Source organism: Rhineura floridana, chromosome 4 (assembly GCF_030035675.1).
Source record: "Rhineura floridana isolate rRhiFlo1 chromosome 4, rRhiFlo1.hap2, whole genome shotgun sequence".
Lineage (NCBI taxonomy): Eukaryota > Metazoa > Chordata > Lepidosauria > Squamata > Rhineuridae > Rhineura > Rhineura floridana.
Genome location: NC_084483.1, coordinates 154,475,519 through 154,490,927, shown reverse-complemented (window position 1 = coordinate 154,490,927; position 15,409 = coordinate 154,475,519). Strand labels below are relative to the sequence as shown.

At 47.4% G+C, this 15,409-nt stretch overlaps 1 protein-coding gene across 1 annotated transcript in view; it reads right to left on the bottom strand.

Annotated features, from left to right (window-relative positions):
* Positions 1 to 15,409, bottom strand: part of DNAH8 (dynein axonemal heavy chain 8) — a 338,579-nt gene that overhangs the window by 250,783 nt on the left and 72,387 nt on the right. The window contains exon 20 of the mRNA XM_061624897.1: positions 13,578 to 13,694. Coding sequence (XP_061480881.1) covers positions 13,578 to 13,694 — 117 coding nt within the window. The remainder of the gene's footprint in view (positions 1 to 13,577; positions 13,695 to 15,409) is intronic.

The window sequence follows — 15,409 nt, the reverse complement described above, 5'->3', positions numbered from 1 at the left end:
TTTATAAACATTGGTTGGGCAATTGCATCAGAAAATTTGGATTTAAATGCCACCTGAATCAAATTTATCCCCTAACCCCAGCCCCAAGGTAACACATAGCTCTCTAATCCTGAGCCCCCAATGTTGTCGGAAGGCAGAGCTGGGGTCCCAATCCCGGGGAGCTGGATCCCGGAGAGTTGGGAGAAGAGTATTCGGATGGATGGCAGAGGGAAGGGGGAGGAACTTCCCCCCTTTGGAGCGAAGACGAAACAGAGGAACTGCCAGTGATAAGGTCGCTTAGCAACGGGGAGCCTGAGCCCTCCCTGGACATTCTCACGCCTCCCCCTCTTTCAGGCTCAGAGCAAGAGGGGAAAGAGGGAGGGCTGCTCACAGCCGAAAAGCGGGGAGGCAGTTTACCATCAGCCCCTCCCCTATCCCCCATCCTGGAATCGGAAACTTCAGAAGAGGAGGGGGTGATGCTTCCCCCCTCACCGCGCACACGCAGACAGCTGAAAAGACAGGAGAGAAGGGGGGAAGGCGGACAGTACCTGAGGGGCAGTAAAGGAGGAGCGAAAGATTGCGCACCCGTTTGGCCCCTTCTTAAAGAACAGGCAGGAAGAAGTCCCTTGCTCTGTCAACTTTCTCCCAATGCCGCAGGACCTGTATCCCTGTATTGCTTCATGAGAAAACGCAGTCTTTGTTTGGACATTACCCTAATAAAACACGAATTAACTACAGCTATTGGTCTGGTTCCTGAGTCACATCCTGGGCCTGACAGCTTGACAGAGCCACCTAAATCACCCTCAACGCTCTCTTCACTTGACTGGGACAAGATGTCAAAGGGAGCAGCGGGGGGGACGAACCCCACTTCTGAGACGGAAGAAGTGGAACTCTTGAGGACTAAGGTAGCTGATTTGCAGACGGATGTTCAAGCCCTGCTAGCAGCAGTCAAGGCGCTGAAGATGGATAATCAAACCTTGAAGGCCACGATAGACCAGATGCGAACAGCCCCTCCAGCTGCCGTAGTAAAGGTTCCCATTGGATTGCCCCCAAAATACGCGGGACAAAGTGATCAGTTGGCAACCTTCGTGGCTCAATGTGAGTTATATCTGGATGTCAGGCACACGGAATTTCCAGACGATGGGGCTAAAGTAGCTTTCGTGATTAGCCTCCTGGAGGGAGAAGCTGCAAAATGGGTGACTCCGTATCTCGTGAGAAAGGATACTGTCTTAGGAAGGTACAGAGGATTTATACAGGAGATGACCGAGATGTTTCAAGACCCGCAAAGGGCTGAAACAGTAGCGCGGCAACTAGGCGCTCTGAAGCAAGCTAAAGGGACTGTTTCCGAGTACACTAACGCTTTTAAAATTCTGTCCCAGGAAACTGGTTACAATGACGCCGCCCTGATGTTTATGTACCGGAGTGGATTAAATGCTGAAATCCTGGATGAGTTGGCCAGGACCTCCCCCCCTGCTGACCTACCAGGGCTCATCCGGCTATGCCTACAGATAGATCACCGGATGGAACGAAGGCGCCTGGAAAGGAAGCAGGAGGTCCCGAGATACTCAGCCTCGGCATCCCGCAACAAGACCCTTCCCACTGCAGGGATGGCAGGTAATACAACTGAGGGACAGGGAGGGGCTAGGCCAAGACTGTCAGAAGAAGAAAAGGAAAGACGACGCCGGGAACGTTTATGCTTTTATTGTTCAAAGCCGGGCCATGTGGCCAGAGACTGTGGACTGAAAGGGGGGAAAGCCGAGCCATCAGGAAACTAGAACACCCAGTCCACATGCAGGCCGGTGGACTGGGGGCAGCGTTGTATAAAGGCCCCCCAACGATCCAACCTCCCTCAAAGGGGGTGTTGGTCTTGCCTATTCGGATTACAACTTCCAGAGGAGTGGTGTTTAATTCCACTGCCTTAATTGACAGTGGAGCCTCCACAAATTTTATTGATGCAAAGTTAGTCAAGCGTCATGGAATTTCCCGGTGGAAACTGGACGCTCCCCTAGCTGTGGAGACTATCGATGGGAGACCCCTGAAGTCAGGAGGGGTGACACAAGCCACGGAGGAAGTGAAACTTGAAATCCCTGGGCACGAAGAGTTCATTTCGCTATACGTGTCAGATCTCTCGAACTTTGAGGTGATTCTGGGAATGCCCTGGCTAGCAAAGCATGAACCCAAAATAAGTTGGAAGGAGGCGGTGGTGTGGTTCACCTCACAGTATTGCCAGGAGAACTGTCAACCTGAAGGAATCAAGAACACCCTAGCAGGGGCAGTGTGAGAGATCGAGCAAGTGACCCTGCCGCCAAAGTATGAAGAATTCAAAGATGTGTTTGATGAAAAAGAGGCAGAGACTTTACCCCCCCACCGCCCTTACGACTGTGCGATTGACCTAGTGCCAGGAGCCAGCATCCCATCAGGGAGAATCTACTCTCTCACAGAGAATGAGAGGGAGGCCCTGAAGGAATTCCTGGATAAAAACCTGAGGCGAGGATTCATACGCCCCTCACAATCCCCTGCTGGAGCGCCACTATTGTTTGTGAAAAAGAAGGGGGGGAACTCAGACCCTGTAACGACTATCGCGCATTGAACCAGATCACCATCCCCAACAGCTACCCGCTGCCCCTGATCTCAGAGTTGCTGGACCGACTGCGCTCTGCAAAAATCTTCACGAAGTTGGATTTGAGAGGAGCGTACAATCTGATCAGAATGAAGGAGGGAGATGAATGGAAAACAGGATTCTTGACCGCTTACGGACAGTATGAATACCTGGTCATGCCGTTCGGGCTTTGTGGAAGTCCAGGAATTTTTCAAAAATTCATGAACGACGTGTTTAGAGACTTGTTGGACACGTATGTGATCTGTTACTTAGATGATATCCTGGTGTTCTCAAAGAACCAGGAAGACCACAACCAGCATGTGAAGACGGTGTTGAAGAGACTGAGAGAAAATCACCTGTATGCTAAATTAGAGAAATGTGGATTTGACCTCAAGTCTTTAGACTTCCTTGGATATCGAATCTCAGCGGAAGGCGTGGAGATGGACCCAGGGAAAGTAAGCTGCATATTGGACTGGGGCCAACCTGTCACCAAAAAGGATGTACAACGGTTTTTGGGGGTTTGCCAATTATTACAGAAAGTTCATTCCAGGGTTTTCCAAATTAACAGCTCCTCTGACTGACTGTTTAAGGGGGAAGAAGAAGTTTCAATGGACAGAGAACGCCACCGAGGCCTTTGAGGAGCTGAAGAGAAGGTTTGCTACTGAGCCCATTCTGCGCTTTGCTGATCCGAACCGCCCTTTTGTAGTGGAAGCAGATGCTTTAGATTTTGCCATCGGGGGGGTCCTGCTACAATTAGACCAAGAAGGGAATGAGCTGCACCCCTGTGCGTACTTCTCTCGGAAGTTAAAGCCTGCAGAGAAGAACTACACAGTTTGGGAGAAGGAGCTGCTGGCCATCAAGGACTCTTTTGAAAACTGGAGACAATACCTAGAGGGGACCTCTCATCGAATTGAAGTGCGCTCCGACCACAAGAATCTTGAAAGCCTCCAAACCGCCAGAAAGCTGAACCAGAGACAGATAAGATGGTCCCAGTTCTTCACTAGGTTTAACTTCCAGATTACTTACCATGCCCAAGCCAAAAACCAGAGAGCGGATGCCTTATCCAGACAGCCACAATACAAAGAAAGTGAATCCGAGGACCAGCCTCAGTACGTAATCCCGCCAGAGAAATTAACGTTGGGAGTATGCCAGCCTTCATGGGAAGAGGAACTCAAAAAGGCACAACAAGAAGATGCAGACATGCTAAAATATCAGCAGGAGACGGGACAAGGTCAAGACTCAGAAGTAACCTTTCACTGGAGAAATGGACTGTTATGGTTCAAAACCGCCAGATATGTGCCAGAAGGGGAATTAAGGCTCAGAATCCTATGCCAGTGTCATGATTCCATCACAGCGGGACACTTTGGGATTTACAAGACCATTCAGAACGTGGCCAAGGACTTCTGGTGGCCTAAAATGCGTCGGGATATTGAGAGTTATGTAAAGTCCTGCTCTGTCTGTCTGCGGACAAAAACACAAACAGGGACACCAGCAGGACTGTTACAACCGTTGCCTGTCCCACACGAACCCTGGAAGGACCTCTCCATGGATTTTATAACTGATCTACCAAAGTCCCAAGGAATGACAGCCATCTTAGTAGTGGTGGATCTACTTACCAAAATGGCACACTTTCTTCCTTGTGCAGGGGCCTTAGAGGCTAAAGAAACGGCCAAGTTATTCATAAAAGAAGTCTACCGGCTGCATGGATTGCCAAACAGCGTAGTCTCAGACCGAGGAACTCAGTTCACAGCCAAATTTTGGAGAGCAATGTGGAAACAGTTGCAGACGGAATTAAAACTCTCCTCCGCCCATCACCCCCAGACAGATGGGCAGACGGAACGCTTGAACGCCGTTTTGGAAAGATATTTACGAAGTTATGTGTCCTATCAACAGACTGACTGGGTATCATATTTGCATTTTGCAGAGTTCGCCTACAACAATTCTCTACACTCCAGCACTCAACAAACCCCGTTCTTCGCTAATTATGGATTCCATCCTAAAGTCTTTCCAAGCAGCTCAGAAGGAATGCTGGTACCGGCAGCTGAGAACTTCCTTAAGGAATTGCAAGCGGCGCAACAGACACTGAAACAGCAGTTAAACGAAGCCAAAACGGAGTACAAGCGAGTTGCTGACCTGCACAGGAAGGAGGGCCCCCCTTCAACTGGGAGACCAGGTATGGCTGTCCACCCGCTTCCTCCAGATGCCGGGCAAATGTAGAAAATTACAAGACAAGAGGGTGGGTCCTTTCGAAATAGAAACTCAAATCAATCCCGTGGCGTACCGACTGAAGCTGCCTGACATGTTTAAAATACATCCTGTGTTCCATCGATCCCTCTTAACGAAAGCCGCCCCTCCCAGTGAGTTACGGCCGGAGGAACCTCCCGGAGCTCCACTCCTGGTAAATGAGCAGCTTGAGTTTGAAGTTGAGGAGATCTTAGATTCCAGGATCAGACACCACAAGCTGCAGTACTTGATTCACTGGAAAGGCTATGGGGTGGCTGACAGATCATGGGAAGATGCAGATGATGTGCATGCTCCAGAATTGGTAAAACTTTTCCATCAACGTTTTCCCCACCGTCCCAAGCCAGACAAGGGGAGGGGGGCACAGCCTGGGAGGGGGGATGGTGTCGGAAGGCAGAGCTGGGGTCCCAATCCCGGGGAGCTGGATCCCGGAGAGTTGGGAGAAGAGTATTCAGATGGATGGCAGAGGGAAGGGGGAGGAACTTCCCCCCTTTGAAGCGAAGATGAAACAGAGGAACTGCCAGTGATAAGGTCGCTTAGCAACGGGGAGCCTGAGCCCTCCCTGGACATTCTCACGCCTCCCCCTCTTTCAGGCTCATAGCAAGAGGGGAAAGAGGGAGGGCTGCTCACAGCCGAAAAGCGGGGAGGCAGTTTACCATCAGCCCCTCCCCTATCCCCCATCCTGGAATCGGAAACTTCAGAAGAGGAGGGGGTGATGCTTCCCCCCTCACCGCGCACACGCAGACAGCTGAAAAGACAGGAGAGAAGGGGGGGAAGGCGGACAGTACCTGAGGAGCAGTTAAGGAGGAGCGAAAGATTGCGCGCCCGTTTGGCCCCTTCTTAAAGAACAGGCGGGAAGAAGTCCCTTGCTCTGTCAACTTTCTCCCAATGCCGCAGGACCTGTATCCCTGTATTGCTTCATGAGAAAACGCAGTCTTTGTTTGGACATTACCCTAATAAAACACGAATTAACTACAGCCATTGGTCTGGTTCCTGAGTCACATCCTGGGCCTGACAAATGTCCACACAAGGGGCAACCTATGCATGCAGACCTCTACGCACATAGGCTTCTATGAACCTGAAACCCTGCATGATCAGGGTTGGAACTTCCATGGAAGTTTATGCATGTAAGATGTTAAGTAATTAAGATTACTAAAATATTAAGAGCATAAGTGCAAGTGTAGGTGTTACAATAGATGTTAAAAATGTTGTTAAAATGTTGTTAAAAAGCCTGGGAGAACAAAAAGGTTTTTACCTGGCGCTGGAAGGACATCAATGTTGGCGCCAGGTGTACCTCATTGGGGAGAGAGTTCCATAGTTCGGGGGCCACCACAGAGAAAGCCCGTTTTCTTGTTGTCACCTTCCGGGCTTCTCTCTGGGTGGGCCCCCAGAAGGAGGCCCTTCGATGTTGAACGTACAGTACGGGTAGGCTCATATCGGGAGAGGCGTTCCACCAGGTATTGTGGTCCCAAGCTGTGTAAGGCTTTATAAGTCAAAACCAGCACTTTGAATTGAACCCGGAAGCATATAGGCAGCCAGTGCAAGCAAGCCAGAATCGGAGTTATATGTTCACATCTCCGAGTCCCTGTTAACAATCTGGCTGCTGCATTTTGCACGAGCTGCAGCTTCCGAACTGTCTTCAAAGGCAGCCCCACGTAGAGTGCATTGCAGTAGTCCAATTTTGAGGTTACCAGTGCATGGACAACTGAAGCAAGGTTTTCCCTATCCAGATAGGGACGTAGTTGGGCCACCAACCGAAGCTGATAGAAAGCATTCCGTGCCACCGAGGCTACTTGTGCCTCTAGTGACAGGGATGGTTCTAAAAGAACTCCCAAACTACTGACCTGCTCCTTCAGGGGGAGTGCAACCCCGTCCAGAGCAGGTTGAGCCTCTCCCATCTGGTCAGGGGAACCACCCACTAACAGCATCTCAGTCTTATCTGGATTGAGCTTCAATTTATTCGCTCTCATCCAGTCCATTACCGCAGCCAGGCATCGGTTCAGCACCTTGACAGCCTCACCTGAAAAGGATGAACAGGAGAAGTAGAGCTGCATGTCATCAGCATACTGGTGGCAACGCACTCCAAAGCTCCTGATGACCGCACCCAGCGGCTTCATGTAGATGTTAGAAAGCATGGGGGATAGTACTGACCCCTGTGGAACTCCATATTGGAGGACCCAGGGTGCCGAGCAAGACTCCCCCAGCACTACCTTCTGGAGACGACCCGCTAAATAGGAGCAGAACCACTTCCATACAGTACCTCCAACTCCCAAATCAGCGAGTCTCCCCAGAAGGATACCATGGTCGATGGTATCAAAAGCCGCTGAGAGATCAAAGAGAATCAACAGGGTTACACTCCCCCTGTCTTTCTCCCGACAAAGGTCATCATACAGGGCGACAAAGGCCGTCTCAATGCCAAAACCGGGCCTGAACCCCGATTGAAATGGATCTAGATAATCAGTCTCATCCAAGAGTGCCTGGAGCTGGTCCGCGACCACTCTTTCTAGAACCTTGCCCAGGAATGGAACGTTCGCTACCGGCCTGTAATTGTTAAAAATTTCTGGGTCCAAGGAAGATTTTTTCAGAAGTGGTCTCACCACCACCTCCTTCAGGCAACCAGGGACCACTCCCTCTCATAATGAGGCATTAATCACCTCCATGGCCCAGCCGGTGGTTCCAATCCTGCTAGCTTTTATCAGCCAAGAGGGGCAAGGATCCAATATAGACGTGGTCGCATGCACCTGTCCAAGCACCTTGTCGACGTCCTCGAGCTGTACCAATTGAAACTCATCCAACAAAACATGACCAGACTGTGCTCCGGATGCCTCATTTAAATCCACTGCTATAACATTGGAGTCCAAGTCCTGACGGATGCAAGACTATTTGTCCTTTGGATTCATTTCATCGGGAGAAGAAGTGTCACGTCCTAAGCATGTTGCTTGCGGTGAGAAACCGGCAAACCAAGCTATGGTTCCAAGTAAGCTGAAAAGACACCTTCACACAAAGCACTCACATTTATGTGAGAAACCAATTGATTATTTTAAAAGGGTTATAGCTGATCAAACATGTCAGGCTAAACAATTTACCAAAATCACAACTATTTCTGACAAAGCTCAAGAAGCAAGCTATGCCACTGCTGAAATCGTGGCAAAAAAGATGAAATCTCATACAATTGCTGAGTCAGTAATTTTACCAGCATGCTGTAAAATTGTAAATATTATGTTTGGCAAAACATATGAAAAAGAGATCTTGAAAATCCCTGTGTCAGACAACACTGTTAGTCGGCGTATACAGGACATGTCTCAAGACATTCAGTCACAAGTGATAGCTAACGTTAAAGAAGCTGATTTCTTTGCTATCCAGTTGGACGAGTCAACTGACATCACTGGAAAAGCTCAACTCCTAGCATACAGCAGGTTTGTTTATAATGGAGACATCATTGAACAATTGTTATTTTGCAAATCACTTCCACAAACAACAAGAGGCCAAGACATTTTTGATGTAGTCAACATCTATTTCAATTCTCACGATTTGTCATGGAAATCATGCATCAGCATCTGCACAGACGGTGCTCCCTCTATGTCGGGAAGCCTAAGAGCATTCATCGAACTGGCCAAACAAAAGAACCCTGGCATTGTTTTTACACACTGTTTTCTGCACAGAGAGGCCCTCATTTCAAAATCAGTACTACCTGAACTCCAAAAAGTACTGGCTGAGATGATCAAAATGGTTAACTACATCAAGAGTAGGCCATGTTCTGCCATGGAAGCTGCTCACACACAACTTCTACTGCACACGGAAGTGAGATGGCTATCTCGAGGGCGGGTGCTTTCAAGGTTGTATGAACTGAGGGAAGAGCTTCTAATTTTTTTTATGTCAGAAGAGTCTGAGCTGGCTGACCTGCTTAGTGATGAGAACTGGTGCAATAAAGTTGCATTCCTAGCTGACATTTTCCAAGCTTAGAACACTCTTAACAAGAGTATACAGGGAAAGAATGAAAATATTCTTACTTGTACTGACAAAGTCATCTCTTTTAAGGAAAAACTAACACTGTGGGGAGCCAGAATCAAAAAAGAGAACAAAGTTGAAATATTTGAACTGACAAAACGTTGCAGACTGGACAAAAATCTTGTCGATTTAGTTCTACAAAGTTTGTCACTGCTGAGTAAAAACATTGAAAAGTATTTCCCGTCACTTGATGTATCTTCCTTGGACTGGGTGAGAGATCCATTTGTGTTAAGTGCATGCGAGTCAGCAGAATTAACTGTTGCAGAAGAAGATGAGCTGACGGAAATCAGAAATAATAGAGGACTGAAACTGAAACATTCATCAACAGATATGGCCTCATTCTAGTTGTCTGTCCGAGAGGAATACCCCATCATCACAAAGATGGCGATTAAAGCACTTCTTCCTTTCTCAACATCTTATCTGTGTGAGGCTGGTTTCTCTGCTATGAACACAATGAAGAGCAAGAACAGGTCGCGGCTTCAAACACTGGAGGAGGACTTGAGGGTATGCTTGTCAACCATCCACCCTCGGACAAGGGACATCATGAAAAATCACCAAGCACAGATTTCCCACTGATTTATTTTTTTTAAAAATAACACGATTAAAATTTTAGTTATTGAACTTTAAACACAATCTTAAAAAACTGATAGTGTGCCTTGACAATTTTAGCGCCTTGTCAGTGTGCCATGAGATGAAAAAGGTTGAAAATCACTGCTCTAGAACATAATATTTATTGGCAATCTGTACTAATTTCTTATATTGCAAAAGCGTATCAAATTCTGTTTTGGTTACTCTTGGGAGTATTGATGGCAACTTGACTATCCTAGCCTTGGGCTTGGGATCAGGACAGACTATTGCAATTCTTGCCAAGGGAAGACTGGGTGAAATGTTAGAAATTTATTCTGAAGCATTTAAATCCAAGGTTTCCATTGCTTTGCAAAGTAGTGGAAAATAATGAAGATCCTGGAAAAGCCTGTTTGAAATAATCCCTCTGACTCCGATTCCCTGCTCCATTCTTCCTCATCCAACACAATTTAGTCTGAATCAGGATCCTCTAGCCTGCCAGTAGAGTTCCTATTTAAGGAAAGTCTACCCCTACCTGTTGCCACCGCCTGAGGATCTGGAGAAGCAGCTATCTGGTCCCTCAGAGCCTGAGGCATGAGCTGAGGAGACTGAGGAGTAAGGGTGCAGGTGGAGGTTGCCCCTGGTTAGACTGAGGTGAAGGTGTCTGTGTAGGCAGTTGGGCTGCAGTCTGTCTTTGTCTCATAATCTGACACCATGGGATTCCTAAAATCTGCCCTACTAACATATCTGGATCTGACAATGGGAGTGTCACCTTTAAACTAGGGGCTCATTCAGACGACTGCAAAATGTGTGACATGACCGCTTTGTGTTCTCATTATTTTTTGGTCGTCCTGATGACACCGAGTGCAAAAGCGCGTTTTCGCGCGGTTAAATCCGCTTTCGCACAACCGCGGAAAATGCGATACACTTTTTAAAAGCGTGAATCATCCGCGGTTCCTTCGGCCGCTTGGACGCAATACCACGGATTTAAGAGATGACGCTGTTGCATGGGCGGTCCTGGGGCGGTTCCCCAGTCCCCCTCCTCTTTTCCAGCCAATCCCGTCCTTTGCACATTTGCGCTTGTGTGGAAATGTCGCCCGGGAAAACGTGGCCAATCAGTGCTGTTGGATATACTGCACAGGTGCAGAAATGTGGGTTTGCGCAGAAGCAGGAGTCATGGTGGAAAAGCTGTTTAACCGTTTTGGATTAACGTGATTGCAGAAATGCAAGAAAGCATATTTGTGAAAGCAGCAGAAGGAAGGGGAAACTGGAAGGGGAAACACAAATCACTTTTGCGCCCAAATTATGATGTACTTGCAGGGGCTTATAAATGGCTGCAATAGGGAGTGTTTGGCAAGCCGAAAAGGGAAATATCCAAGAAGCCGCTTGCTAAATGGAGTAACTTTTCTGCTTTACCACGAATGCGCATTTCTGCGAGACTTGCCAAGCAGATATGCTGCTATAGGTGCTCTGTCACAGAGCTATAGCCTTTCGCCCATAGCAACGGAATTAGCTGCGATCCTGACTTATGGCTAACTGTAACCAGAGGGAGTGTTTGGCAAGCTGAAACGGGAAATATCCAAGAACACGCTTGCCAAATGGAATAACTATTCTGGTTTACCACGAATGCACAGTTCTGCAAGGCTTGCCAAGCAGACATGGTGTAAAGTGGGGGACACCGTAACCATAGGTGTTGTTTGTGTGCGATGAGAAGCTGGGTGGGCTGTGGTGTGTTTTTCTCCTTTGTAGCCATGCAGCCTCGTAAGCTGCTTCCCGCTCTTGGGGCATCCCCCATCCCCAGATGAGTGGCTGGACAGCTTCCCCCCTCTCTGCTCATCAGCTGTGAATCGGGTTTGTGTGAGGTACTTTGGTGGGAGGTTTGAATCCCCTGAGTGAATTCCTTGTGCTGCCCGATCCCGGCTCATCAGCTGTGAAGCAGGCATGCTCACGGCTTTTAGGGGGGAGGTGCAAATCCCCTGCCTGAGTGGGTTCTTTGTGCTGCCCGCCGCCCTTTCATCAGCCACCTATGATTTTGCCCAGGGCCCCACAGGCTACGGGAGGACTCGTGGCCCCCTCCTCCAAATTCAGTTTGGGCCATGACCTCCATTGCGCCCACAGGAAATTCAAACTTTCGCGCTTCCGCATTCAAGCACGCATGTGCAGAACTGATAGCAGTGGAAGGGGAGAGGGGAGCAGACGTCATATTTTCCCAATGAATCGGAACATAGTGGGATGTGTCGGGGGCATGGACAGGAAAAAAGCGAGAAGATGCCACATGTTCGGGCTGCGTGTGCGGCCGGTAAAAAAGCGTGTTTTTAATATCAGCAAAAAGCGGGAAAGGAGCGGGAAAAGGGGCAAGTGAGGACTCTCAGCTGACAGAGCGGGTATGGAAAACCTGGATTATCCCGCTCCGTCTGGATGAGCCCTAGCAGTGAGATCCCTAGATAAATCAGCTAGGAGCAATTGCTTAAGCTGATCTAGCATATCCAAAGAGAATTGCAACTGAACAGGGGCTGGTGAGAACTTGGTAGGGATTGTGATTGGTCTGTATGCACTGATTGATGAGAACACACAGGCTGCACAGCTGATTGATCTAAATGGAGAGAGCCACTTGATTGTGCAGTGGGGTCACTCCCCAAGCCTACAAAACTTTCAGGAGATGAGGATGTGGAAAATAGAGCCTCTAACTCCCCCCTGTGCAGCTCCCCTTCATCTCCAGACAGCTGCTCTTTATGCCCAGACAGCCACTCTTCATGCCTTAGGGACCTCCTGATAAGAGACTGTGCCGTATTATCAGGCTGCTTGCTTCCCGCCAAAACCTGTCTGCCCATATCTGTACCCCCGCCTTTTCCAAGGCTAGTGGAGGATCCCTCAAGGGAGAACAACACTGCTATATTTTGGCTTCTCCCACACTCCAGAAGACCCGCCATACTGAATGAGTTGAATCTCAGAGCCAGATCCCTGGTGGATGTAGTTGGGAACTGTGTCTCCTGAATCCTTGCCAAAACACCCTCTGGCCGTATGGATGAGGGGTTGGCTGTCGGCATTGAGGGCAAGCCCTCTTTGTTGGAGCGGCCGACTTCTCCTTACTCTTACCCATTATTCCCCTGGGAGTGACCTGGACATAAAGGTGGGGCAACAGCATTCTGTTGCTTGTTCATCTAAGAGCTGTTGGCTGGGCTGCATTAATGGCAGGGGGAGTTGCTGAGCTAATGGCGAACAAGAACTTCTTGCTGCTTGCTGGGACTATTGGCCAGGCCACAGTAATGTCGGGTGAAGCAGCTGAACTAATGGCAGATGGAAGCTTCTTGCCGGTTGCTAGAGTATTGCTGTTTGCTGGCCGGGAGACTCCTGGCTGGGCGGCGGTAATGGCGGGCAGGATGGGGGCTGAGGTTAAGCCAGGTGGGAAGACAGGAGAAGTAATGGTAGGTGTGAAAGTGGCTTGCCTCTTGCCGCTGAGAGTAAATGATAGAACAACCCCCACAGAGGTTAGAATGAAAGGCAATCTAATGGTTTGGGGAAGAAACTAATTCTAAAGAAACTAATTCTAAACTAACTGAACCCCCCTTTAAAAAAATCAAAAGGACAATAAAGGTGGCCACACAAATGAAGAAACAAACACAACAGACACCAAAGAACAACATGCCTGATCACAGGAGTGAGCAGAGTGAGACCACAACCACACACAGCGAAGGCAAAATAGAAACTGTTCTCTAAGTCTAACAGAAGTCAGAAGACTCTGAAAAATATTGAACAGCTCTATTTTGCCTTCAACCACAAGGTGGAGCTGTTTTCCCACCTGAGATCATCTTACATGCATGGGAGATTGTCCTCTCTCTGGTTGCCACCCACTTCATTGCTGATGGTGGAAGTGCACTGGCACATGACCTCAGTATATGCACAGGTTGACAGAGGAGCAGGTGTTCCTTTAGGCACCTGGTCCCAAGCGTTGTATGTGCAGTTGGCTTTGCTTATACTCATGCCTCCCTAGTCCTCTCTCTCTCACTCTCTCACTCTCTCACTCCGTTGGTTTTCTCTATTATTACAGACAGTAAGCTCCCTGGGGGCAAAGACTTGTCTGTTTTTGCTTATCTCTTCTGTAATATGTATGTACACTGATGGTGCAATATAAATAACACAACAATTTTAAAAAATCTATTGAACTTGAATTGGAAAACATGCATACCTTTTTCAAAAGTTGATTAAACATTTTCATAACTTCATCAACTTCTTGGAAGAAACTATCTAAAGTCAAAGATGACCAGGTTAAAATTGTAAGCCCTTGCCTCAGCACAGATTCCACCTAAAAAATGTAGATAGACAAGAGAAGAAGGTATTTATCAGGGCGACCATAGCATATAAAAAATGATCATGACAATCAAATGACTCTTCATTTCAGGTTCACTCATTTCTTTTTTAGCCTTTCCTTATGGATTATGTTGTATTAAACCAAAGACAATAACCATATACATTTTCTCCAGTACTAAGACGTTTCTTCCTAACCCTGTTTCACTCTCACATGGTCTCACAAACACGGAATCATCTTTAGTCCCTCTAGTTTTTAAATATAGAAATCTACAATAGATCTCCTGTGGATTAGTGTAAACCCTGGATTTCCACAACTCTTTAAATTTGAACTCAAGCTTAAGAAATATTATTAGTAAGAAATGTACCCAGTTATACACTCTAATACACAACTCAATGCAACCCTACACTTCATTTCAGAAAAAAATGCAGACAAGGCCAGTGCTGTTGCTACCAGTTTATTAATATAGCCTTGTTAGTCAACTTAAGAATGTAAAAGTCTAAAATGACAGGCAATAGTTAACATTATATTGCTATATTTGATCTTTTAGCCATCTACCTTTCTTGGTATTACTTGGGGAAATATATGCCTAAGGCGCTTTTTTGGGGGGGAAAGGATGGATTCATGTTTATGAGATCTATCTATCTTATCTATCCATCTATCCATCCATCTATCCATCTATCCATCTATCCATCTATCCATCTATCCATCTATCCATCTATCCATCTATCCATCTATCCATCTATCCATCTATCCATCTATCCATCCATCCATCTATCCATCCATCCATCCATCCATCCATCTATCCATCTATCCATCTATCCATCTATCCATCTATCTATCTATCTATCTCCCACCCTTCCTCCCAGCAGGAGCCCAGGGCGGCAAACAAAAGCACTAAAAACACTTTAAAACATCATAAAAACAGACTTTAAAATACATTAAAACAATACTTCTTTAAAACATTTTTAAACAAGCTTTGAAGACATCTTAAAGAAAAAAACGTTAAAAAAATTGTTTTTTAAAAAAGATTTTTATAAAAAATATATTAAAAAGCAATTCCAATACAGATCCAGACTGGGATCTTAAGAGGCTTGTTGAAAGAGGAAGGTCTGCAATAGGCACTGAAAAGATAATAGAGATGGCACCTGTCTAATATTTAAGGGAGGGAATTCCACAGGGTAGGTGTTGCCACACTAAAGGTCCATTTCCTATGTTGTGCAGAACAGACCTCCTGATAAGATGATATCTGCAGGAGGCCCTCACCTGCACAGCGCAGTGATCGACTGGGTATATAAGGGGTAAGACGGTATTTCAGGTATCCTGGTCCCAAGCTGTATAGGGCTTTGTACACCAAAACCAGAACTTTGAACTTGGCCTGGTAGCAAATGGGCAGCCAATGTAGTTCTTTCAGCAGCGGGGTGACATGTTGGTGATACCCTGCCCCAGTGAGCAGTCTCGCTGCTGCATTTTGCACCAGTTGCAGCTTCCAGACCAACCTCAAGGGCAGCCTCACATAGAGCACATTACAGTAATCCAGCCTGGAGGTTACCAGTGCATGGACAACAGTGGTCAGGCTATCCTGGTTCAGAAACAGCAGCAGGTGTCTTACCAGCCAAAGCTGGTAAAAGGCACTCCTAGACACTGAGGTCACCTGGGCCTCTAATGACAAAGGTGGATCCAGGAGCACCCCCAGACTATGGACCTGCTCT